This window comes from Vitis vinifera, chromosome 6, assembly GCF_030704535.1.
Source record: "Vitis vinifera cultivar Pinot Noir 40024 chromosome 6, ASM3070453v1".
Lineage (NCBI taxonomy): Eukaryota > Viridiplantae > Streptophyta > Magnoliopsida > Vitales > Vitaceae > Vitis > Vitis vinifera.
Genome location: NC_081810.1, coordinates 21,542,156 through 21,568,007, shown reverse-complemented (window position 1 = coordinate 21,568,007; position 25,852 = coordinate 21,542,156). Strand labels below are relative to the sequence as shown.

Below are 25,852 nucleotides of genomic sequence, written 5' to 3'. Positions count from 1 at the left end.
TTTATTTTTTTACTTATTATTTTTTTATTTTTTGTTTACTTTGACATCACAAGATGGAAGGTCAAACCTTGTACTTAATGATTTTCCCAAACTGATAAAAATAAACTTATTAAATTCACGAGTCGTGTCTACACAAAAATCCTGCACTTTGAAGGCTATAATGCTCAAATGGCCGAAAAAGATACACAAGCCTCTCAATAATGAATAAATAAACTAAGATACAAGACTTAAACCCAATTTAAGCAAGACAAAAAACCTGATATATAACTTAAACAAAACTTATGCACACTTAAAAACACACGCACACTCTCACACACCAAAAAACCTATACTCAACCGGCAGCAGTAGTACACAAGATACAACGCATCCGAGGGGCACCAGATGAGGCATCATCCTCACCATCAACACTGTTATCATACTCATCATAATCTGAAGCTGTTTCCTGGGAAGTGGCTCCCTTTCCTTGCTTGCCACTGACCGAATAAGTGGAATCCATAAGACAGTTCATGTGATAAGCATGACAGCAAAAGAATGCTATGACCGAAACATTCTGTATAGAGAAGGGATCAAAACACATGCAACACCTTCCACCTCCCCTAGTTTTTGATTTAACCTCCATGGTTTTCATGCTCAGTGGTCTCTCAGTTGCCTGAGAAGCCCTACTGTCACCCCTTTTCGCTCGCGCTTCATCTTCTTCATTGCTTAAGTAAATTGCATGTCTTGCTTCTTTATAGTATTTAACCAACAGGTTTACACAATCAGCCTGACAGTTCGACAATTATACCGAAATGTCAAAGCATTTCCAGCATGATGAAGTTTTCTATGGGAAAAATTGCTATGCTGGTATGAGAAGCAAAGGAGTACCTTGAGAATATCGTTGCATCCATGTCTAAGAGATGTTTCAGTCCTGTAATCAGTGATAATTTTGACTAGGCGATCCCTTAGCCTGAAAAGAACTCAAGAAAATAGAGAGATATTACATATAAATCTAACAAAAATAGTCCTTGGAAAAGGCTTATAGTGTAACAAGGATTAAATTTTCACATTATGCGAATGGCTAGCATGTATTAGCATTACATTAGTCTTTACTCAGCCATTATAGAGGACGAAAATGGGCAAAGTCTGGGCATAGAAATAAGTGTTTAATACCAAATATGGAAATTTATTTCAAAAGAATAATTTAATTGAGGCCCATCACTTAGTTTTCATGGATAAAACAAATACTCTCCTGCCAAGTGCCCTTTCCTGGTCTGCAGAGACAAAATGAAATGGTAGTGCTAATAGAGAAGTCTAAATCGCCCTAGGTATCATTAAAAAATGAAAATGCTCTGATAGGTGATCCACATGAATATAGTGAAGCATGCTAATCACAATAATTTTTTCCACCCATTAAGAGGGCCAAAAAAATGGAAGCCAATAGCAATAAATATGGAACCAATAGATATGGAACCAATCAAATAGGGAGTCATTTCAAAATCATTTTCCGCAAAACAGAGGGCAATCTTTAGATAGCTAGTTCTTAGGGAAAATCTTAATCAATATAATATAAAAACACTTCGTTCCGGAAGTGGGAATGGCAGTAGAAGAAATGGCATTTCCAACATAAAATCTGTCTTCTACATCCAGCGGTTTTGAAGTATTCTTCATATCCCCTGGCAATTGCTAGGTCTTTTCCAAGGTAAAAAGCAGGCAGGTAGACCAGAATCTTAAAATAAGTCCAAAGAGGAAAGCTAAGGAAGGACAGGGGCAAAGACAAGCCAGACTGTTAGCCTGTTTTGGAGAGCTCGTAGAAATTCCATCCCTTTCTCTTTTTTTCTTTTGTTATTGGTCAAGTCTCTCCATTCCTCTTTTGAAAGCCAATAAGCGTGAACAAGAAAGTTTCTGCACATCCAGGTTCACCTCGCAGAGGATAACATCCATATTGGCACAGCTCACAGACTTCGAAAGGCAAAGGGCTATGCATAATCGCTAAACAATAGTTGCCCACTAAAAAAATTATCATATTCCTATGGGTGAGTGATACTCTTCTTTCTGAGTGACAAACTAAATGCTAACAGCAGATTATAAGGTAGTTCAGTCCTATCAGACCAGACACTTCATACCTGAGGGATAATTTAGCAAGTAATCTGCTTACATAATACTTCAATTTTATGCTCCAAAGAGGGCTTTTAGCCAGCTAATTAAATGGTCTTTTGCATTGTATATATTTTGCTGTTAGTAATTATAGGCTTTGGTCACTTCTCCCTACTCCCCATTCACTTTGAAAAGAGCTAACCCTAGTTCTTGGGGTCTCGAGAGGAATCAACTCCCACTCCTATTATAACTTAAATCTTTATATACTATTATATAAGCAGATGCAGCTGGAATGGCATGACTGAGAAAGAAGCATATGACCAGTTGAGCTCAAAGAACAAGAAATAGAAGCACACTTTGGGGCAATCAAGAAAAGGAGATTCCCCAGGTTTTTCTGAGGACGGACTGCATACCAACCATTCCTTTTTGAAATGGAAAGAAGAAAGGATGGTCATAGATCACTGCTGTAGAATTCACAAAAAAAAAAAAAAATCACATAACAGAATTGTCATATGTGAATAGTGCAAGGATAAACCTACAGCAATGCTTATAAAATACACTAGTCCTTTCTCATAGGCAAATAAGAAAATATATTACAAGCACCTAAGAAGAAGCACACCAAAGTAGACACAAAGTAGACAAATTATGCCTAAAGGCTAACCTAGGAAAGAGAACAAAAAACAAACTCCCTCTCCTTACTTGAAGTACAACCAATCTATAAGGTCTATGGACATTGTCTCATCCTCTATGTATACTTTAACTCATTCCCAAAAGATAAACATAAAATAATATTTGATTGCTTGGTCCAATTGTTCAACATCATTAAATGACCTCCTATTTTTTTCGATCCACAAGGTCCAAAATAAGCACAAGGGAGTGGCCCTCTAAGCTTTCTTCTGCTTCTTCCCCATGAATTAGTCATGCCAACCAGGTTTCCTCTAACTGTAGAGTGTGTCACCCAAACCACACCAAAACAATAGTAAATAAATTGTTACAACATTCTTACTTTGGTACAATAAAGAAGCAAAAGATCAGTTGATTCTTCATCGTCTTTGCTCATGTAGCATCCATGTGGCAAATTCCAACCTCTTCTTTTGAGTTGATCTAAAGTCATAATTCCTCCCCCATGCCACTTCCCAAGTAAAGAAGCCTACCTCTGTTTGAACCCAAGGATTCCACACTATGATTGCAAGGAAAGGCTCTCTGCCTCCCCTAGCTAAGGAGGCATAAGGAGATCTAACAGAGAACTTGCCGCACTTATTTTCCTTCCAGCTCAATTTATCCTCCTCAAACCATCTACATGGACAAAGAATGTAGTTTCCTTAAAAAGATCTCCACTTCCTCAATTTCCCAATCATTAAATTGTCTTAAGAAAGGACTCTATCTTACCCCCTCCCTGACCAGCTCCCATGCCTCCACTACCCAATCATCTTTGGTGGTTGCTAAGGAGAATAACATCAGAAAGAACTCTTCCAAGGACAAGTCATTGCACCATCTATCATTCCAAAATTTTACCCTCCTACCATTCCCAAATATGAAATGAAACATGCTTTTTATGACCTCCTACTCACTTTTTATTGCCTTCTACATCCCCACCCCATAGTCATCCTACACACTGCATGTGCACCATCACCCTTCCTCTTCTCCAAACTTCCCACTTATAACTTGTTTTCAAAAGGACTTTCTTCTACAAATCTATAACACTATTTACGTAAAGCCTTGTTTAAAGTGGAGAGATTATGAATACCAAGATCCGCATACTTTTTTTTTCCAAATAGGTAATGAACCAATTAACCAAGTGAGGCCTTTTCTCTAGGATTATGAATACCACCACCCAGAAAAAAGCCTCCGAATCTACTCTAGGATTTTCCAAGTCAAGAGTTTCATGAGTGGGACACAGAATTGATAGAGCTTACCCTCTAACAGACAAGACTTCTTATCAACAAACCGTTCCTATTGTGGCATGCCTTCCACGAATATGAATAAGTACTCATGCACGGCAAATAAAGCCGTGAAGGCATGCCCTTTGGTTGGATTGTCTTTGTCTTTGGTGAACCCCCCCGGGGTTAGTAGGCTAGCACAAAGACTGGATAGAAATCTTGCTGATATGTATTCTTATCATTAGCCGCTTGCTCAACCAGTCATTTACTGAGTTTTTTTTTTTTTTTTGGATAAGTTTGAGCTATTTTTAGAAATTTTGAAACACTACATAAGCATGAAAGTTCAACAATCCAAAGATGCCTTCTCAAGCTAAAAGCTTATTTATTCATTTTGCCACTATATTCAAACGAAATTCAAAGCCCACTCTTGCATGTTCCATTTGTGCATCTGCTGCTTCCTTACCTTTCTAGTTGCTCCATTCCAGAGCAGTCCTGACTATGATGTGGTATTGGGATTTATAATAACTGAAAAAAGAGAGAGTTCCATAGTGAGGATGAGAACTGCTATGTAGCCATGGTGCCTCAAGTCAAAGTGCATTTAGTCAAAAAAAAAGGTCTCCCTCCTTTCGGAAAGACATTGTCTCTTCCACACTGCCAATCTTCTCTCAAATCTCTCTTCCACACCATCCCACACCTTTGAAGACTTATGAGGAGCTCCCAATGGGAGGCCCAAGTAGGTAGCAAGCAACTTCCACACTCTACAACCCAATACAGAAGTTTATCTCTCCACATTAGCCACTCTTCCACAAAAGGGGCACCTTTTATACAAAAACAGAATTTCATATAGAAGGTGCCTAACAAAAGAAAACCTTGGAATGCCTTGATCACTTAGGAGGCACTTCATGGATTTTAATTTTTATCTCTAGTTTTATTTTTTATTTTTTTGATAGAAAAACAAGATTTCATATATAAGGCACCCAACAAAAGGGGCACGCCCTATGCACTAAAGAACAAAACCCTCCAAAAAATCAAAATAACCTTTTTTTATACACTATTTAAGCCATCTATAATTTTTTTTTTTTTTTTTATAAGTATTTAAGCCATCTATAGTGTACAATTAGCCAACCCTAAGGAGACCGAAGACTACTCTAAAAGGGACTTAACAAGGGTCTTCTCCTTCAGCCTTTGACTCTGACTTCTCTTCTTCATTAGACATCTGGTCATTATGCTCTTTCCAAATGCACCAAAATAAGCAGATGGTGCCATTCACCATACCTTCCTCCTCCGCTTATCTAAGCCTCACATCTTCCAATCCAACAAAGGCTCCCTAACTGACTCTCATCTTCATGGAATTTGAATGAACTATAGCACATAGAGAATATTTTGCTACACATTGCTTCTTCAGCTATTACCAATTTGATGGTCATGGAGGAAGACTGCATCTTTACCCACTAAACCATCTTAGGCTAATTTCAACAGAATGCCTACTTTACTTAATGCGGCAGGCCGGATCAAACCTTCCAGTAAAGACATTGACAGGCAAGCATTAATGAATTGTTTGTTCCTGATAATAAAAAAATACAAATAAATGGAAAACGTATTGTTTGAAGCATCCTTCCACATAGTAGGTTATTTTCAATCAATTGTTTATCTAAAAAAAAAAACAAAGAACACAAAACTAGAAATAAAGCTGCTAGGTTGCAAAATTAAGATTCTAATTGAAATAAAAATTTGAAATCATTTTGATACCAACCTAGGTATCTCCAAGCCATTGGGCACCATATTTACAATGTAGAGAGGATCAAGATTACCAACAGTGTGCTCCAACAACACACCTACCTGCAAATTATAGCATCAAACTTAAACGAGAGGACATGAATTTAAATGTGTTTATATGTTCTAGTCTGCAGGTTAAGACTAAAACATACCATTTCAGGTTTGTTAAGACATTGCTTGATTAATTCTTCCCAAAGTTCATCATCATGCTGCATATTCACAAATTCTACAGCCTGTGCACGATCACAAAAATTATCCCATCACTACCAAGCTTCAAAATAGATGGAAAAACAAATAGTAATTGCAAAAGATAAATGAGAAATCCCTTTCAAAATTAAAATTTAATACATCAGCAAAACTAAAGAATTTGAAAAGTACCTCTTCTATATCCCCTAATTGATTAATGATTACAGCAAGGGCTTGTTTTGAATTTCCCATCCGTCCAAGGATGAAGACTTGCTCTCTCAAAAGATCCCTTTTGATGCAAATTTCATATGCCTGAGATTGATTCAAAAATTAATATATTGAAAAAATCATAATTTAATTAGAATTAACCATTCGTTGCCTGTGCAAACCTTCTCGAGTGTATAGTGTTGACTGCTGCGAAGAAAAGGAAGCAGCATCTTTGGATCATAGTCTGCATAAAGCTCTACCTATTACAGTAAAATAAATAATAATGTAAACTTTAGACAATGCACACAGCATATATATATATATATATATATATATATATATATGCATAAATATATAGACCAAGTACTGCATTAACTGAACAATTCCAATAGTAACAGTACTATTGAGGAACAGTGATGTAAGTGAAAAATCAAACAGACAGACCTCATAGGAAAGAGTCAAAGTTCCAGATTCAACAAGTAATGGATAGATCATGCGGAACCAACAAAGCAAAAGAAAAAAACTCAACATAAATTATTTTTCTTTCTTACAAAATGAAAATAATATTATATAGGTAAGAAAGAAGAAATATACAAAGAAGAATGAGAAATACCTTAAAGCAAAACCAAGTACAAGAGTATTTAGGGAAAACAGTCAGTATGGTTATCAAGAAAATCTATCTTCAATCCAAAGAAACAAACAAAAAGCCAGCAAAGCCCTTTCAAGCTCTCAGACACTTCTTTAACCAACCTTCTCATATTGAAATATTTCCATTCCTCTTAAGCCAAATAATCCCAAATGCTAGAAAGGGTACCTCGTCTCTGCAAAACTCTCCTTCTAGGGCTCTTTCCAAGACCAACTGACCTCCTCATCTTGGAATTTTGCCATTCCTCTCAAGCCAAAGAATCCAAAATGTTAGCAAGGCAGCTCCTCTCTGCAAAACTCTCCCTCTAGGGCTCTTTCCAAACCCTAGGAAAGAGATGACAGTCATATCTGCAAAGCCTCCCAGAACATTTCTCAATTAAAGTCAACAAGAATAATCTCCACCACATCCCAATGTGAACAAGCAGTGAAGGAAAAGATAGCCATCCAAACCCCCATTCTCCACATAAAGAATGCAGAGCTAATGTCTATTTTTTTTCTTTTTTTTCTTTTTATGAGTAAAGCAAGATAATATTAAAAACAAAAGACACCTACAAAGCACCCTAAAATACACAGGACGTATACAACGACCACCTCAAGGCGCCTCCAAAGGAGAGAGGCAACAAAGACATCGCCCTCCTCAAAACAAGCCCAACCAGTCCACAAATTCTACTATAAACGGAAGACTAGAAACTAAAAACAACTTAGACCAAGTCCAAAGATTACAAAGCAAGGAATGTTTTAGTCTATGAGCAAAATGCTCTTCATTCTCAAAAGATCTATGATTTCTTTCCTTCCAGATCATCTAGAATAAACATAAGGGAGCAATCCACCATGCCTTTCTCTACATTTTACCCACAAAAGAACCGTGCCAACCTAAAAGTGTGCCTCTGATAAAGTAAGGAAACACCCACTGCACTCCAAAGAAGGATAACAAAAGATGCCACAACACCCTTGTATTGACACAATGGATAAGTGATCGATAAATAGACTCTTCCTCTTCCTAACAAAGAAAGCATCTATTTTCCAAAGACCAACCTCTCCTCTTCAAATGATCCAGGGTTAAAACCTTTGACAAAATAGCCTTACAAGCAAAAAAGCTCTCCTTCAGCGACACCCAAGAGTTCCATATCACACATGCTGGAAACAAAGTTGTACATCCCAGTTCTAAAGCTATATAAAGAGCTTTAACAAAGAATTTACCATTTTTCGACCTTATCCAAATCACCTTATCTTCCACTTTGCTACTCACTCTCTTCCTATGCAAGCTTAAAAGGAACCACTCCACTAAATCCACCTCCCAATCATTTAGGAGCCTAGAAAAGCATGGCCCAACAACCTCCTTCTTCCGACCGGTTTTAAACATCTTCCACTCAAGCCTCCTTAGAATCATCAATAGCAAAAAGAGAAGGGAATATATTACATAGCAGCTCGTCACCAATCCACTTGTCCTTCTAAAATCAAACCCTTCGTCCATTCCTAACTGAAAAGGCAAATCTACTTGCCACAAGATCTCAATCATTTCTAATTGATTTCCATAACGCTACCCCATAACTTTCTCTCGCTTCCTTGGATCGCCCATACTTTCCACATATCACATGCTTCCATAAAGCCCTCCTCTCCCCAACAAACCGCCAACTCCATTTACAAAGGAGGGCTTTGTTAAGTGTTGAAAAAATCCTTACCCCCAAGCCACTCTTTCTTTTGCCTAAGCAAACATTGGTCCACTTTACTAAATGACGTTTCCGCTCTAAGGCCCCTCCTCCCCAAAGTTCCAACCTCAACCTAGCTCTCCTTGGAATGCAAAAGAACATGAAATAAATGGGCATACTAGATAGAGTGCTCCAAATCAAGGCAAGTCTTCCCACCAGATATATACCATCTTTTCCACATTACACCATCCCATGCCAGCACAAACTTAAAAGGGGCACCAAGAAGAAGGCCCAAATAAGATGACAGAAGAACTCCCACCTTGCAACCAAACTCCAAAGCCAGCTCTTCTAAGTCTAATGATTTTATAGGGCATCCTTAGGCAAATCAAATTACTACTAACCTTCTGATTAGCCATTAACTATGAAAAAGCTCTAACTCTAAAGTACGAACTTTCAAATAAAACTTGACTTGAGGGGAAATAATCAAGGACTCAAATTTTTGAAATAGCATTGAAAAAAGATTTGGAGGAGGAGAAGAGGCCACCAGGACCAAGGATTGACTCGTTTTGTCTAGGATAAAAGACAATCTACATGCACAACAAGAGGGATGAGAGGTCATTCATTTTTGTATTCCTGAATTTTCTTTTGACATCAAAGTTTACTAGAAGGGGAACTCAAAGATGAGAAAAAGCTATATATGTGTGTTCTTTTCAATTCAGAGGGTTGGTGAAGGCAAGAAAACAAGTGGAATTGGAGCTGAACCCCCACCACAGATATTTCCAAAAGTAAATCAACAAACCATTACCCACAATAACGTAAGGTGATGAATAAAGTCTTGATAGTGTAAGGCTATTGCTTGACAAGGACAATGAAGTGTTGTCCCACCACAAAATTGGAAACACAACTATTACTTACAAACCATTACATTACTTCATCCTTGATGCACCATGTGCCCAACAGAAAAAAATTCAATTTATTGCAAGGAGTCAATGACATAATTTAAATCACTAGTTGAGGTTCAAGTTTAACCAGTGTACATAGGATATATACGGATTTTTTGTATTACACCCAACAGAAATCCATGAATACCTTGATAACTTTAGAAAACCTAAAGTGTTGTGGTTTAGAAAACCTAAAGTGTTGTGGTTTAGAAGATTTAGTTAAGACAACCAGCAAAGATTGAGAGAGTAACACAAAAGACTATCCACAGAAAGACAAGATTTAGATACCCCTTTGATGAGTCTTATGTGGTTTAATTTAATTTGTTCACTTCAACTTGAATTTAACCTCTCCATTGATTAGGTGAAATATTTATGAAAAGTCTAACTCAAACACAATCCAAAAGGATTCAGAACAGGAACCATCAATAAGAAAGGCACTGTTCATAGTAGATACCCAAACCTTCATCAAGAGAACTACAAGTTCAAATTTAAGTAACCTATAATAATCACATGAAATGAGAAAACTTAGTAGAGGCTTGCTATATACCTGCATGTCATGAAAATCCTTCCCAGCATGTTGACTGACTTCAAACAATGCATGCAAATATAAATGCAAGAAATATCTAGAATCACACTTTTTGCTGGCATCCAGAAGTTGTGAGACAACTTCAGATGGAGTAATGAAGTCCCTATGTAGGATCAATAATGGAACTGCACGCTTGCAATCTAGCATCATCAGTTGGACAACCTGCAAAGGTACATCTAACAGAATAAACAATCATGTCATAATATAACCAGATTGCAAAGTAATACCAGGAAAAGCATTAGCATTCCACTCCCCAACCATTTTCCTTTTCTCCCCTTTTTACAAGATTGAGTAGAATGTGTAAATTCCCAACAATATCCACTTGCACAAATAAACATATCTGCACATGTGTGTGCGTGCATGTGTGCACCCTTATGCATGTGTGTATAAATGTATATATGTATGTATTTATTTTATTTTATTTTTTATCAGAAACAACAAATATTTTAATTACAAGTGAATAAAGCATGAGAAGAATGAGAAATCCTCCCCATGATATACAAACCTGATCAAAAGACCCAAAGAAACCTCCACTATACAAGGAGGGCTATACAAAAGGAACAAAAAAGCCTATACGAGCATAACATCTCTTGAAGCTCATCAAGGAACCTGACCCTGTAGGCCCAACCCTAGGGTGTACATATCAAAAGCTAACTAAGCTGAATTACATTCAAATGATAGGGTTTAAAAATGTCAGTACAATAAGCCCAAAAAGAAACATAGAAATGAAGCAAGTCCCACATAAATGTCAACACAGTATGTATTATGTGCATATATGTGCACATAAATGTGTTTATATATATATATATATGTGCGTGTGTGTGCACGTATTTATGTATGTGTACATGCATATACATGTATATATGTATATGCATAAATGTATTTCTGCGTATGTATTCTTTCTGAATCAATTGTCTACCAAATCCTAAACAGCTGTTTTGACATTCAAAAAGTTAACCTCTTCAGACATGAATGTAAAAGCCTCAATTAAAGTCCCAAAGTGAGATATGGATTTGTTTTCCAGATGCCCAAGCACCCATAAACGTATAATCTCCTCCTGGAAAAAAGAGTAACTTTAAGAAAATTCAACTTGATCTGAAATCTACCATACCTTTTCACGAATGGCATCGTGTAAGTTATGCTTTTCAATGAAGTCAAATATGTCCGGTTTCATAAGCTGGAAAAAGAAGCAAAATGGAATAAGCAAAGATAAAATCAAATTGCTCCAGAGAATCAGAACTACGAATAGATGCTTCACCTTGCTTTCCTGAAGCATATTACATATATCATGCATAGAGTAATAATAATAATAAAAAAAATTAAAAATTAAAAAAGAGAACTGTGTTTGTGCCCAGATATGATTGTGCATAAATGTACATTGAACCCACTTACATCAGCATATAGTGCAAAAGCTTTCTCATATTGTGTGTCGATTACATAAAACTCAGCTAGAGCCTGAGACAGTAAAGGAATATATGATTTAAAAAACATGTAGTACAAATTGAATTTATAAAGCATATGACAAAATCTAAAAAATATATATTCAGCCTGACCTCTTTCAGCGTATCAGTCATGGATGAAGTATTAAGCTGAGGTTCTATGGCTGAGATAACAGGCAATGCAGAATAAATCACAGGTGGCCAAGATTTAACAGTTGACAATAGATCCTTGTGGAATGATGGACTTGTTGCCAGGGCTACAAGAGCAACCTGTAACAAAACCAACAACAACTCATGCCTTGATTCCCAGGGTCAATCAGAAGGGATATGTCAACTATCAAGAGATTAAATAGAGACAACAATAATTTGTTAGGCTTTTTGGCTGTTTATCTGTTTGCTTTTTTTTTGTTTGAGTTAGTTTGTTTGCACACTTGAAGGATACTCATCCTTATACTTTTTATTGATGTCTGAATTAATTGTTGTTCCTTCTTCTAATAAAAAAAATTGTCCGCATTACAAACCTCATAAGCAGTATCACGCAATCTTGGATTCTCTGTTGGCATGTATGGAACTAAAACAGGGAGCTGACGGAGATGAGCAAAGTGGAAAACCCATCTGGTGAGAAACCCACAGCCAGTTACTAATCAGTAACTTTAAAAAAAGGATATAACTAAAGTTATTTGGTACCTTTCCCATGCTGAAGCAGATCCACGCAACAATTTAGGACACAAAGATGCAGCTTCAGCATATTTCCTTTCCACAATCAAATGGTCCAGGTATCTTGATCCCACCTATGCATATAGAGGACAAGATGAAAGCATACTCTGTTATTGAATATATTAAACAGTCTAAACAAAAATTGGAAATCAAAATATGGAATTATTAAGCCCTGGTTATGATAGTGTTTAACTTTAGAGTTTAACAGTAGAAGTAATTAATATTGCAGTGCGATTGAATTTTATATCTCAAAACTGTATTTTAAAAATGCTTTTATTATTTATTTATTTTTTATCAGAAATAGAAAATATATTGATAATAATAAAGATGAAGAGAAGGATGAGAGGTCCTTCCCTCAAAGTACAAAACCTGATCAAAGTAAAAGCACACCCTCCACTGTACAAGGAGAAATATTTATAAAAGCATGTACAAAAACTCTCAAAAATCAAAACCAAACTCTCTCAAAAGTCATCCACCCCTTTCTAATAACATTAAGGAGAATTCCTCTAAAAGCATTGGTACAAGAAGCCCAAAAAGAGGAGTAGAAATGAATAAGATCCCATAACATCCCTTCCATTTTACACTTTTCCTCAAAAATCCTAGCATTTCTCTAATACAGTGATACATGCAATATGCCAAAGCATCTTGCCTCTTACACTTTTCCTTATCATTAATAAAATGCTTTTATACTCCCTGTATGCTTTGTGGCGTTTAGCCTTTTCTAATGCATATCTTGTTTACTTATCAAAATAAATAAATAAATAAAATAAAATGTTTTTATTAATGATAAGGATAATTATAACATTTTTTAAATTTTAATTAAATAAGAAACTATACATCTTGTTAGAAGAAAAGTATGGGTCTCCCTACTTCTTTAGAACACAGATAAATCATGTTGGGTTAAGGATGTTTGGAGGTGCAATGAGGGTGGGGGAAGTTGGAGCCCGTTGTTTTCTAGACCGTTTAATGATTGGGAGTTGGAAGAGGTGTGCAGTTTTTTTGTGGCCTTAAATAGGAAGCAAATTCAGCAAGGGGTGGATGATAGGGTGATTTGGAGAGAGACTAATTGTGGGAAGTTTTCGGTTAAGTCTCTCTACAAATCATTAGTATCAGGCCATCCAATCTCCTTCCCATCGTCGGCTATTTGGAAAGTTACGGTGCAGCCTAGAGTGAGTTTTTTTGGGTGGGAAGCAACGTGGGGAAAGGCTCTCACCTTGGATCAACTTCAAAGGAGAGGTTGGGCTCTAGCAAACAGATGTTACCTTTGTCAAAGACATGAAGAATCAATTGATCACATTCTTCTTCATTGTGAAAAGGTTAGAACTCTTTGGGTGCTGCTCTACTCAATGTTCGGGGTGCAGTGGGTGCTGCCTGCCACGGTTAAGGAGACGCTTTCGGGGTGGAATGGGTCTTTTGTGGGGAAGAAGAGGAAGGGTGTTTGGAAAGCAAGTCCTTTGTGCCTTTTTTGGACGGTTTGGAAGACAAGGAACAAAGTTGCTTTTGAGGAAGAGGAGTTGTCAATCCAAAGACTCACGACTTCTTTTGTTTATTTTCTTTGGTCAGAGACGAAGAGGTCTATAAAAGATGGTCCCTCGACCTTAGTTGATTTTGTCGGGTGGGTGGCTTCCCGTTAAGGGTGTGGTTAGGGTGGCTCTTCGTTCCTTGGCAGGCTGCTAGGGAGCGTGGGGTGTTTTTCTTTCTTTTTCTTTTCTCCTTCTTGTACTTTTAGCCATTGCTTCGGTGGTTTTTAATACAATCTCTTTATTTATCTAAAAAAAAAAGAATTCTATCCAAACACTCTTAAAAATTGCATTTGACCTACAAATCTTTTAGCATTTGAGAAGTTCTCCTGAACAAGGATTAAGAGGCCATGCCAACCAAAGAAGTGTTATCGCCTACAATTTCATGAAAAGACTAGTCTCAAAAATAAAAATACAAGTGCACAAGCATCAATAGCTGAACTAATTGCTTATGATCATAACCAACCAGACATTGGTAACAGTTCCATCATACAAGTGGCATACTAACAAAATAAAGAGAATTAGAACAACCAGCAGGCAACAAACAAATATTTAGTGTAAAAATGAATAAATAATTTTCTGTGGAAATGATTTTATGAGTTTTACACCAAGAAGGATTCACTTGATTATTTTTTTTGATTGGCAAACACACAAAAAACATATATTAGAAAAGAGCCCCTTAAAACAGGGCCAAAAGCTTGTGAGGCCCTGTCGCCTTGTATACTTCCTGTATACTTTGAGGCGTTTTGCCTTTTGATAATATATGTGTTTGCTTATCAAAAAAAAAACAGGGCCAAAAGCATACAGGGAGTACACAAGAGGCGCCCAAGGGCACAAAAAGAAACGGAAATACAATACCAGCCCTCACCTAGCACAAGGATTCACTTGATTATTGAAACAATCACTCTGAATTTTATCCTAATAGTTAAACCATACATCTTAATGAATAGATCTGAAACACGTACAGCAATTGAACTTAGAAGTGCCAAAAATTGCATTAGAAATTCCATTTTATTGAAAGGCCTATGAAGAGGATGAACCCTCTAAAATGTGCAATACATGGGAACATCCCAAAAAGGAAGTAAGGGATCTAGCCTAATCAATTAAACAATAGAAGTTAAGAGGAACCAAGAATCTCTTCCCATGAAATTAGAGCCCAAGACCCAATATGATGTTGTAATTGAATTTGTTATGCGATGGCATCACTAAATGAGGAAAATTGAGAATAAGTAACACGAAGAGAAAAAATTGCCCCTTGATCAAGATAGGGGATAGATGAAGCTAATAGTTTAATGGACATTTTTAAGGTGAACTGGTTGCAGAACTCAATTTTTTGCCCTTTTGCAGCAGGACCAAAATAGGGACAAATGAATTTAATGGCTTAACACTCATTTCTAAGGCAAAACTACTTGCTCATGTCTCAATTTTTTTCCCTTTGGAGCAAGACAGAAATAGGGAACAGAGAAACATTGAACAATGAAAACTACAAATAAGTACAAAAAAAAAAAACCCCTACCCCTTTGCAAGAAGAGCAAGATGGGGAATAGATGAAGCCAACAGTTTAATTGGACATTTTTAAGGTAAAACTATGTACCTGTCTCAGTTTTTTCCCTTTGGCGTAAGATAGAAATACAGGAAAGATAGGGCTGATAGTTTAGTAATACTTTGGTAAACATTTCTAGGGCAAGACTTGTTGCCTGTATCTCAATTCTTTAATTGGCAACTATCTCAATTCCTTACCCTTTTCCAGCAAGACTGAAATAAGGACAGATGAAGCTACTGGTTTAATAAACATTTCCAAGGCAACGTGTCTCAATTCTTTGGATGGCAACTATCTCAATTTTTTGTCCTTTTACAGCAAGACGGAAATAGGGATAGAAGAAGGTAATGATTTATATGCAAGATGAGCAGAGAATCAATTAATCATCTTTTTCATCGTTGCTCAGTGGTTTTGGACTTATGCACATAGAATAGATTGGGTACCATCAAATTTGGCGGTGGAGATGATGTCTATTTCCTTCAAAGCTTTTGGAAATCATGCAAAAGGGAAGGTTCGATGAGTTATTGCAAGCTTTAGTATGCTTTGGTCAATTTGGCAAGAAAGGAATGCAAGGATCTTTGAAAATACAGAACAGTGGATGGGGTTTCGGACTTATTTCACTATTCTTCATCTCTTTTTTATTATACTAGCAATCTCTTCAAAGCCATCCCCTTGAGCCTTTTATTGTTAGACTAACGACTTGTTTGCAAGTCAAAGAGGTTGGTCAGAAAGACTTCAAAAGCATGGCCAGCGCCAATTGAAGTAGTAGAGTAGTAATTAAATTGAAGTAGTAGACTAGTAATAAATTGAACTTTCATGGATGTGCATTGGACGCCCTAAGGCAACTTGGGATTGGTTGTGTGATTAGAGATCATCAAGGTTCAATAATCAAAGCTTACTCTATAGCTACAGGTGATGGTTTGCTATTGGGGCCGAGGTTGTAGCACTTCTAGAGGGCCTTGTACAAGCAAAAGCTTTAGGCTTATCCAATTTTGTAGTGAAGAGGAATTCAACAATTGTTATCTCATGATTGGCTAAATAGGAAAGAGGTTCATGGAGACTTGATGGGTGGCTATGCCAAATATTCAATATCTTTACAAAGTTGGGATACTCCATTTAATGGGTTCCCGGCTTAGCTAATCAGGTGGCTAATGGGCTAGCTAAAAGAGGAGCAAAGCAATGGGTAAATTTTGTTGGATATTATGTGTCTCATTGAGTCTATCTAGTGCTTGCTTCAAATGTTGTTTCACATTTTGTACTTTTGCTCGTTTGTTCAACTAGATGGATCCATGTAAAGGAATTCATTCCCTTGCCTTGATCTAAATTTGTACATTGTGGAGGGATATCTTGTCCTTCTTGATCTTTTTCAATTAATAGAAAAGATCTATTAGTTTCTGATTAAAAAAAAATGTTTTTCCCGTTTGGAGCGAGATAGAAATAGGGAAGAGATGGAGCTAATGGTTTATATTCATCATCATGCCATTAACAAAAGTTACAGCCCTAGATAATGAATTCATGAAGCAAACCAAGGAGCTAGCATAGGACCCTAGTGAGTTGTGTTCCACATTGTGCATGCATCTATAACTCACAAAGGATATGAGGAGTTCAGTCGGATGTGTATGTATAATATAGGCATATGCATAATTTACCTACATCCACACACACACACACACACACGCATCTCAGGTAAACGTTTTGATGAAGGCATATATGATCTCACACAAAAGAACATCCTCCCCATCCCCCCACCCAACCCCAAAAAAACCCCAAACACAAAGACACATAGTGGGAACATAATGCCCAAAAAATACATAAAAATGAAAATGAAAAAGGAAAAAAACCTCATCAAGGAGTTCACTCCGCCCTTGCCCTGCTTCAACTGCTGCTAAAGCTTTTTCATGCCACCCATGTTGAAGGAGCCAAGAGATATGATCTTCAGCATCCCTAAAATCATAAAACGCATTTGCTTCTCAAATCAAACAAATTTTGTGATATTCTATTTTTTAAAATAGTATTGAAGAATATAACGGCAGAAAACACCTTAAGCAAATAGGAAATCAAAATAATGGTTTCAAATTTCATTGTGCTCCCATCAAAACTGTGAAAACATTTCGATTTGTAAAGAAACAAAAAAGAAAAGATAACAACAACAACAACAACAACAACAAGAAAAAGAAGAAGAGAATATAATGATGACGATTATAATGATAACCAAAACAACAATAACAACAAAAACAATAATAATAATGAAATAAACAAAACAAAAAGGTGATTATGTTAGCGGTCAATTATCAAATCAAAGTGAGCTGACTCTAAAAACCCAAAACCTTTTTACTTCAATCAAAGAATTTGGTAGCCTCAAATCAACTTGTACCCTATGTTTGGTTCTTGGAAAATTTGAGAGAAAATGCGAGGAAGAGAAAATAAAAAGGAAAAATTATATATATATATATATATAAAAGTTATTTTTACATGCTTCTTCAAATTTATTTTACTTGTTTTTCCTCTTCTGTATAAAGATTAAATAACTTGAAAAAGCATGAGTTTTTAATTAATCTTAATTATATTTGATTTTCTTTCATATTTTCAATGGTAAGTCAAATATGAAAAAATCATTTTCATTAGCATTACCAAACAAAACTATAACACTTCATTAGTTAGAAATCACTTGTGAAGCTGAGGGTAAGATCAATCAATGTAAAGAAACCAATTGGATAATATGAGAAAGGGCAGATGCTTGGAATGAAACTTGAAGCGGCTGCTTTGTGAACATACAAATCTTCATCAAATAGAAGTTGTTTCTTTTATCATTGCTAGACCATAATAGGATTCCCAGGTCCAAAAGACCCAATTTATATCTGCCAAAATACATATCATACTCCAAATCCAATTGAATATCAATACAATAGTCATACCAGATTTTACTAACAAAAAAAAAAACAATAATCATACCAGATAGAAGATACAAAACAAGGAATTGTCAATACTAACCTTGGTTTTGCAATAACTACATCCTTCGGCGATACAATATAATACAATGGTTCATCTCCAGCTGCCCACTGACCACCAGCATAGCTACTACCTATATTCAAATGTAAAAGTGATACAATGATTTCAGAGTTAATTATCTGTTCATGCACAAGACTGAAGTTTGAAAGCAAAATATGTTTACCTGAGAAAGGAGCATGAGCAAGGGAATAGTCCTTTGCCTTGTAATGCTCAAAGCCATGTACAGGCAAGGCATCTGTCGCAAGCTCATCATTATTCCATGTGACTATGCGTACTTCAGGTCTTTGCGCATTTCCCTGTTTAAAATAGAATTAAACTTGTTAGCAGCCATCATACCTCCCTTTTTCTAAATGAGAGTCGAGGTTTATGCAAGAAAGATGTCATCTTTCACAATAAACAATGACAGAGCAGTCACTTCAATAGTTCATAAGGCAAGTGAATAAAAAGAATGCTACCATATAGGCTTATAGAAGCAAAGATTAGACAACAGGGCGATTCATTGTTCATGCCAATAATGAATGGACAATATTACATAGTAGAATATCAGAAACTCATTTGACTGATAGGTGAGTGCATAAGAGAGCTAGACAAATAAATGTAAGAACCAAACTTCACAGAGATGAAGCCTTTTAGAGCAGAAAACCAGAACCTGCTCTTGATAACAATTAAATATGAATTCAGTTAATGAAAAATTAAAGAACATAAGAAAAGTGACATATAGATGTGTGCTGTGTGCATAAAACTAATGTGTAAGACTACACTACAAAAACATGTAAAACAATTCTAAGAGGGAAAATGCATCTTAAACATTTATCTTAGAAGAAGACAGGGATGTCAGTATTAAAATTGGTTTCATTTGGGTTTAGAAATAACTCAGTAATTCAAAGAACTGATATTTACTAAGTCTACAAGAACACAATCACAGGTGGCAGGAGTCCACATATGCAGCATGAACTCCTTTCATTTTGCATTTGTGCTTTAATACTGGTCCTAAATAAAAAACTAACAAAATTCAATTTGCAACTGGAGGAGTTCATTATGATAGGAGTTCACATCTTTCACAAAAATGAAGGAGAAAATACCTGGCGTGATGGAATGGTGCTGCTAAATTCCTTCTCTCCATCCTCTTCTCCAGGAATATAGGCTAGAACAACCAAAGAATCACCAAAAGGAGCAACTCCTGAAATGAAATAGCTGGTTTGAAATGACGCCACAATATCCACCTGGTTCATGCTGGACTTGGAAACATTCCTGTAAGTCCCATTGGTTCCATTGGACTGATTTGCTCTTATTGAAGCAATCTTCACAGATGTTCCCCAACCAATGACCAAGAGAGTATCATCCTGAATGAGATGAAAGAACAGTGAGTAGCAATACACAATTCATCCAAACAATATTATATGATCAGGCAAATTATAAATTGAAATTTGACCAAAAAAATCTGCTATTGCATCTGTTCTAGACTATGATGCAAGCCTGAAAGTTTGCATGAGAACCATTGGGTGGATGTCCCTGCCAAATACCGTGTCTATATTGATCCTTAACTAACCTGCCACACTAAGTGAGGGACCAAAATCTCAGGACGTGGGCTTCCTCGCGGCCTTTCAATAAATGTTATACGCTGATCATTAGCAGTATCATAAACTTTTACACCTGCATCATTAGCCCAAGCAATGAGACTTGTTCTCCACTTCACTGCATGTATAGGACCTTCACCAGAGTGTAGAACCTAGAAAAAGGATAAACTTCTGCAATTCAGGAACCAGGAAAGTAACCAGGTTTTGGCACAAGCAACAACGTTAGCAAGAGCTAGCACAAACCTGATCCTTGTAACCTAGCCATCTTTTTGTATTAAAAAATAAATGACCTGCTAAACCACCAGCAACAAATCTTCTAGATGTCTTTCTTGCATAATCTGGGTCTAGAGCAATGGCCTTCATTGGGCGATGATACTCAAACTTCATTTTCTCATCCGTAAAAAGGCTGTTTATTACAACATATCCATCATCTGAACAACTTCCGATATATTCACCTTCTACGTCAAAGCTAAGATCATTGACAGTAGCATTGTGAGCACGGAATTCCTTAACCTGTAAAAGCAGAAAATCAAGGACTAACTTCAAACATAAGGCAAGTTTAATATATCTGAAATAAACAAGTAATTAGATGCAAAAATCTATAATCCCTAATGAAGCTGGAAATACACCAAGTGTTCAATACTGCATCTGCTTGTGAATAAAGCAGTTTAAATGTCAGGAAACCAGATTCATGACTCACCTAAAATCCACAAGTAGTGTGATCAATGCAACCCACTTATCTCACACTATACTTAAAGAACCCTAAGAAAATAAATTGGCAGTACAAATTTTACAAGATGAAGATAGCATTGTCCTACAACTTAAAGTAAAATGCATATCTCGATACTTTAATATGTATTGATATAGAATAAGTGGTTGCATGGTTACACATCCTTCTTAGCTACTGGAACCAAAGAATTACAGGTTTGTTCCATCCAAAGGGAACATATTTGGGCTATGAGCATATGATCCATACTCCAATGATTGAGTCAATTCCATGATTTCAAGTTCATATTAGACCAGATCAGAACAGGATTAGCAAACTCTCACCATAAGAACAAACAGATAAATGTCTATATTGTTTGTATAGGCAAAGAGATAGTTTATCAAATGCACCTAACAAAAAAAGAGTCATAATCTAAGCACACAGGATTTATACAAAGATTGCTAAAGGCAAATGACAAGAAGACCTTAACTCCTGCCAAGAAAGTTGACAAAATCAAGAAGGGTGGTCATGTTACAATTGAAGACCTAATTAGGCAAATAATTAGAAATAAATTTCAGCACCAACTCCAAACTCCACTCAAAATATCTTCTATTCTGCCCTTTCCATAAATATCCATCAAGCATAGAGGAGCTAACCTCCAAAATATCCACTGTTTCTTCCAGGAATCTTTGATGACAACTGAATGATAATTACTTAATCGACTAGGAAGCATTCATGAAACACCGAACAAAACAAATGCTAAATTCCACAAATTAAACAACATTCTGAATCCAAGTGACACAAATTAAAAGACATTCTACAGTCAATCAGAATATGATAAGCCCACTCGTCATGCTTCTTAGAAAGGAAACACCAACTAGCTAGAGGTCATCCCCACTCTTTAAGCTGATTGGTCATAAGAATTTTCTCCAAGTGGACACTTAAGCAAAGACGTTAACTTTAGTAGGTGTCAAAGATACCAAGACCTCCTTAACAAGAATGGATCCCTGCTCCATTGAATTCAAGAAGCTATAAAAAAAGAATTTGAACTGAGAATTTCCCATTCTTTACTAATATCTAATTCAACTTATTTACACAATCTGCCTCAATATTGCAAAATCCAAAGAAAACTTTGAATTAGCCACTCCACATGGCTGTCTAGGAAATTTCTCCAAAAGCATGGAAAACTGTGCCCTTGACTATCTATACCCTCCCAAAAATCAGCTACCAAGCATCTTTATGAGAAGAAATACCAGATGAAGATAAGAGAAACTCCTTTACAATGAGATTATTCCATTAATAAATTCCACTTAGGATTGGCAATATGTCCTTCAGGTTATCAAGGCAGACACTTTAAGAATTTTCCAATACACTACCATATTCTAGATAACAACATGTAGTGGTTGTGATTGGGGAAGGATTTCTCATCCTTCTTTTTATTTACTTACCTCATGATCACAAAATGTTTGTTTCTAATCAAAAATATAAAATAAAATTCTAGATAATATTTCATAGTAAGGTATCATATAGGTACAAATTAACAGTCAAGGGATTTAATTCGAAGCATGATGCCACTTTCATTGCTCCAAAGAAATAGGGAGTTGAGGAGATTAAGATTTGAGGACAATTAGTTCAATATAGAAATGAGAAAACTCTTGGCAAAATTCCAGCATTGAGACTTAAAGCAGTGGCCAGAAGGGCGGTTCCAGTTTGCAAGATGCTTTTATCAAAGGAGGGCAAGCCTTATATGCCATAAAAGTGGCAAATGAATTTGGAGTCTAGGTAGACAAGTAGCAGGTTGGTTTATATTTTAAGTTGATTTTTTTTTTTTTTTTTGATAGGTAATCAAAATCAATTTGTAATAAGTAACGCCCGAAAAAGTGTTCCAAAGTACACAGGACATATACTTAGATTTTAAATTGAAAATCACAAAGGCTTGCCAAAACATTAATTGGGCCTCCATAATCTAATCTTTCATTCCTAGAATTGGAGTAAGTGAACTCTGGGCATACTCAACTGACAGTAGACAACAGGATTTCTCTAGTTTCTTTAGCAGGTCGAGGGGCCTGAGGCAGGGGGATTCCATTTCTCCGTATGTTTGTTATAGTGATGGAGGCTATCAGAAGATGGATTCACAAAGCAGTGGAGGAAGGCATGTTTAGTAGGGGTTTTAAGGTAGCAGGTAAAGGGAAACTAAGTGTGGTTGCATGTTATCTTTTTTATGTTGATGATACTTTGATACTTTTGTGAGAGGAGTAAAAAACCAACTAAGGCTCCTAAAATTCATGTCCCTTTATTTTGATTTGGTTTCAAGCTCAGGATCAATTTGGAAAAAAGTGTTTTGAATTTGTGTTAGGCTGGATTGCTTTTGATCTGTTGTTGGGATCTTCTTTTAAATCCATAGAAGTTTGATACTTGATTTTAAAGTATTTTGACGGGAAGTTCTTGTTTTGGGGTGGATTGTGGAATAAGTTTAAGGAACTTTTAGTGGGTGGAAGAAAATTTGCTCTTTGAAGATGGTTGGAAGTTGGGACCTCCAGAGGATGCACACTGGAATAAAGCTTTCTAGGTAAGTTGTTTCAGATATATGCTATGGGGAGATGATGAACATAGGAGAAAGACAGTGGACTACAAATGAGGAAAGGTGGAAGAGGGGAGAGTGTTAAGAGCGGGAAAGCTTCACATGGTGTTACCATGTGGAAAGAAATAGGAAAAGGTGGCCAGAGTTTGAAAAGCATGTTTATTTCACCACTATAGATGGTTGAATAATAGATTTCTGTTGGGACGTGTGGTTTGGGAATGAGAGGTTAAAAAGAAAAAAATTCCTGAATTTTTAATGTTGGCTAGCAATAAGGAGGGCTGGGGAGTGGTGGATTGTTTAGAAGGGATTGGGGATAGAGTGCCATAGAACCTAAAGTTTCCCTTATAAGCTTTGGTACTGGAGATTGGAGCCAATTTGAAACAGTTTAGAATGATATATGGTACTTGAGTTGATGCAGAAAGACCTAGGCATGGATTGTATTCTCCGAGATCGTACTATGGATTTTCAGAGGTGGTCAGGAAAGGAATGTTTTTTAATAAAGATAAAACTTCAAAAGAGCTGGAATTCACAAGCTTAAGCTAAAACATGCTTCTAGCACCATAGATGGCACCAAAAGTGGTTTTAGAAAAATGTACCAATAATGAGTAGCTCAATAAGCTCAAAATTAAGACATCACCAGATAGTACAATTTTAAAGGGCATACCAAATATGGTACATGATTAGGCAACTTTGTTCAAGGATAACTGACAGGATGCATACTGAGAGGATTTGCTGATGTACAACTAACTATACTATAAATGGTACAAGAACATTGATGTGGGGAAAGGAGGAGATGAGGCACAATTGCATATAGCTTAACAGTAGGTATATCACCATAGATAACCCTAATAGCCATAAAGAGAGAGGTTTGCAACAACAAATAGTCCAGGCATAGCTTAGTTGAGCTTAGCCTAATATTAGGGGGAGCATAAAATATCAGATTCCAGATATAGCCTTATAGGTTCAACATAATCAAAATCAACTGCAGTTAAGAGATCACAATGATAGAAGACCAAGATGCACTAGGAAGAACAAGCAACGCGCTTCAATTTTATAGCCCAACAACTCATTCTAAATGAATAAAACACCACCATCCGTAGCCTCCAATGTGGTACAAACGAGAAGCATATGTTGCTTTTAAGCTTGATAGACCCTAATTAAAAGCAAACACTGGAGCTAGGTTTTCATCAAATGATCCATCTCCACACTCTTTCGCTCTAACCACTAGTTCATATTACCAAAGACTCCATCATTTTCTAATCCTCCATTACGCAATCCTACTAATAACATACAGACAAACATCAGAAGGAAAATAGATGGAATTTAAGAGAACTTCATCAAACAACTCAAATTCCGAACCGCAAATCAATCGGATTACCTGATTGCCAAGAAGATCAAGAATATGCACGGTGCCGTCATGAGTGCCGAGCGCGATCATCCGCTCCGCAATCGCGATACAGCACGCGGCGTCGCTGGATAACAGCGTGGGAATACTGCCCCCCATTCTCTGGTACTTGAGCCGCGGCTCTTCCTCTTCCTCTTCCTCCTCCTCCTCCTCCTCCACCACCTCCTCCTCTTCTTCCTCCTCCTCGGAATCATCCTCTTCCTCTTCTCTCTCGTCGTCCCCCTCGACCCCGTTCTCCGACGGAATCGGAGCCATTGTAAGATGCTTCATTGAATGAGCACTGAGATCTGTTAAGGGTTTGGGGATTTCCGAATATGCTTTCTTCCGGGGGTTGGGTTAAAACGGCTTTCTTTATTTATTTGCAACGCAACAAAGAGAGTGGTGACGAGAGAAGCGCGCCACCTGTACTGCTTTTCCCTTCTCGCTTTTTCTCTTCTGTTTGGGGGTTTTCTCCCTTCGCTTTCTTTGACGTGCCACCCCCTCGTCCGACTAATTTTTGTGGTTAGGTCAAATTTTAATAATGGAGGATCTGATCCATTTCCTCTCCATCGCATTACCATCTCTATTTCTGGACGTTAATTTAAATTATTGGTTAGAATTAGAATGTATTAAAGAATAATATTTGGAACTTGCGGTGTTTTATGCTACCGCGTGTACTGCTGATATCGCCAAAGAATGAAAGAAAAGAGTCATTCCGAGTGATATAATTATTATAGGTCTGTGTGAGCTTTTTCATAGAAAGGGCCGGAGGTCTCGTGGCACCTTTTTGAATCTCTTTATAGTCGTGGGTCCACTCCAATGTTTATTTGAACGATCGAGATACATACATGAACGTATGAATTACGCGCAATTCTAATCATTTCGCATTTGCTAGTCAAGTTAATTCAATCGATTAAGGATCATCTCCGTTCACTTTTTCATTTGTCTTTGAAAGTCAAGTATGAGCCCCACGTACGAAGCTCACGTGAATTTTAAATTATTTAAAAATATTCAAATCATTCGGATTTTTAAAATACAACCTTAAAAGACAAAATTTAGTCAAGTGATGACAAGTCCTTTTAGTTTTTTCTACTTCTATTCTTTCCACAGCCGTATCCAAAACGAGTTTGAAATTTGCGCGATGGGATGGAAGCCTAGTTATGTAGTGATGAGTCATTAAAATGGCAGTTTAAATGTTGAAAGATAATATTATATTATAAAAAATTTATTAAATATTAAAAAAAAATTTATAAAAATTAAAATATAATTTTTATAAGAAATAATATTTGACTTTCATATTCGATCTTCTTTTAATCCATAAGGTTTTTTTAATAAAATTAATCAAAGATTTAATTAAAAAACCTTAATTCAGTAAGGAATTAATTATTTATTTATTCAAAGAAAATTTTAAAACAAAAGAGAGGCTCACATATCAG

General features: G+C 36.5%; 1 protein-coding gene across 1 annotated transcript; it reads right to left on the bottom strand.

Moving 5' to 3' along the window:
* Nucleotides 1-81: 81 nt before the first annotated feature.
* LOC100244792 (vacuolar protein sorting-associated protein 41 homolog) lies at nucleotides 82-25,006 on the bottom strand. The gene is made up of 19 exons (XM_002273214.5): nucleotides 24,411-25,006; nucleotides 19,989-20,258; nucleotides 19,718-19,897; nucleotides 19,251-19,511; nucleotides 18,332-18,464; nucleotides 18,151-18,241; nucleotides 17,001-17,103; nucleotides 12,070-12,173; nucleotides 11,904-11,997; nucleotides 11,497-11,652; nucleotides 11,336-11,398; nucleotides 11,055-11,120; nucleotides 9,905-10,105; nucleotides 6,305-6,382; nucleotides 6,108-6,227; nucleotides 5,882-5,962; nucleotides 5,707-5,792; nucleotides 865-946; nucleotides 82-763 (listed from the first exon to the last, which is right to left on the bottom strand). The coding sequence occupies exons 1-19, from the start codon at nucleotides 24,705-24,707 to the stop codon at nucleotides 332-334; spliced, it is 2,898 nt and encodes a 965-aa protein (XP_002273250.3). The 5' UTR covers nucleotides 24,708-25,006; the 3' UTR covers nucleotides 82-331.
* Between the last annotated feature and the right edge of the window lie 846 nt (nucleotides 25,007-25,852).

What these genes read in the sequence shown, in the direction of transcription:
- LOC100244792 (XM_002273214.5), bottom strand. Translation starts at nt 24,707, where the DNA reads ATGAAGCATCTTACAATGGCTCCGATTCCGTCGGAGAACGGGGTCGAG. An exon ending in TTGATCTTCTTGGCAATCAG is followed by an intron (nt 20,259 to 24,410) that starts GTAATCCGATTG and finishes CTGCTTTTACAG; the next exon opens with GTTAAGGAATTCCGTGCTCA. An exon ending in CTTTTGCACTATATGCTGAT is followed by an intron (nt 11,121 to 11,335) that starts GTAAGTGGGTTC and finishes TTCTTTTTCCAG; the next exon opens with CTTATGAAACCGGACATATT.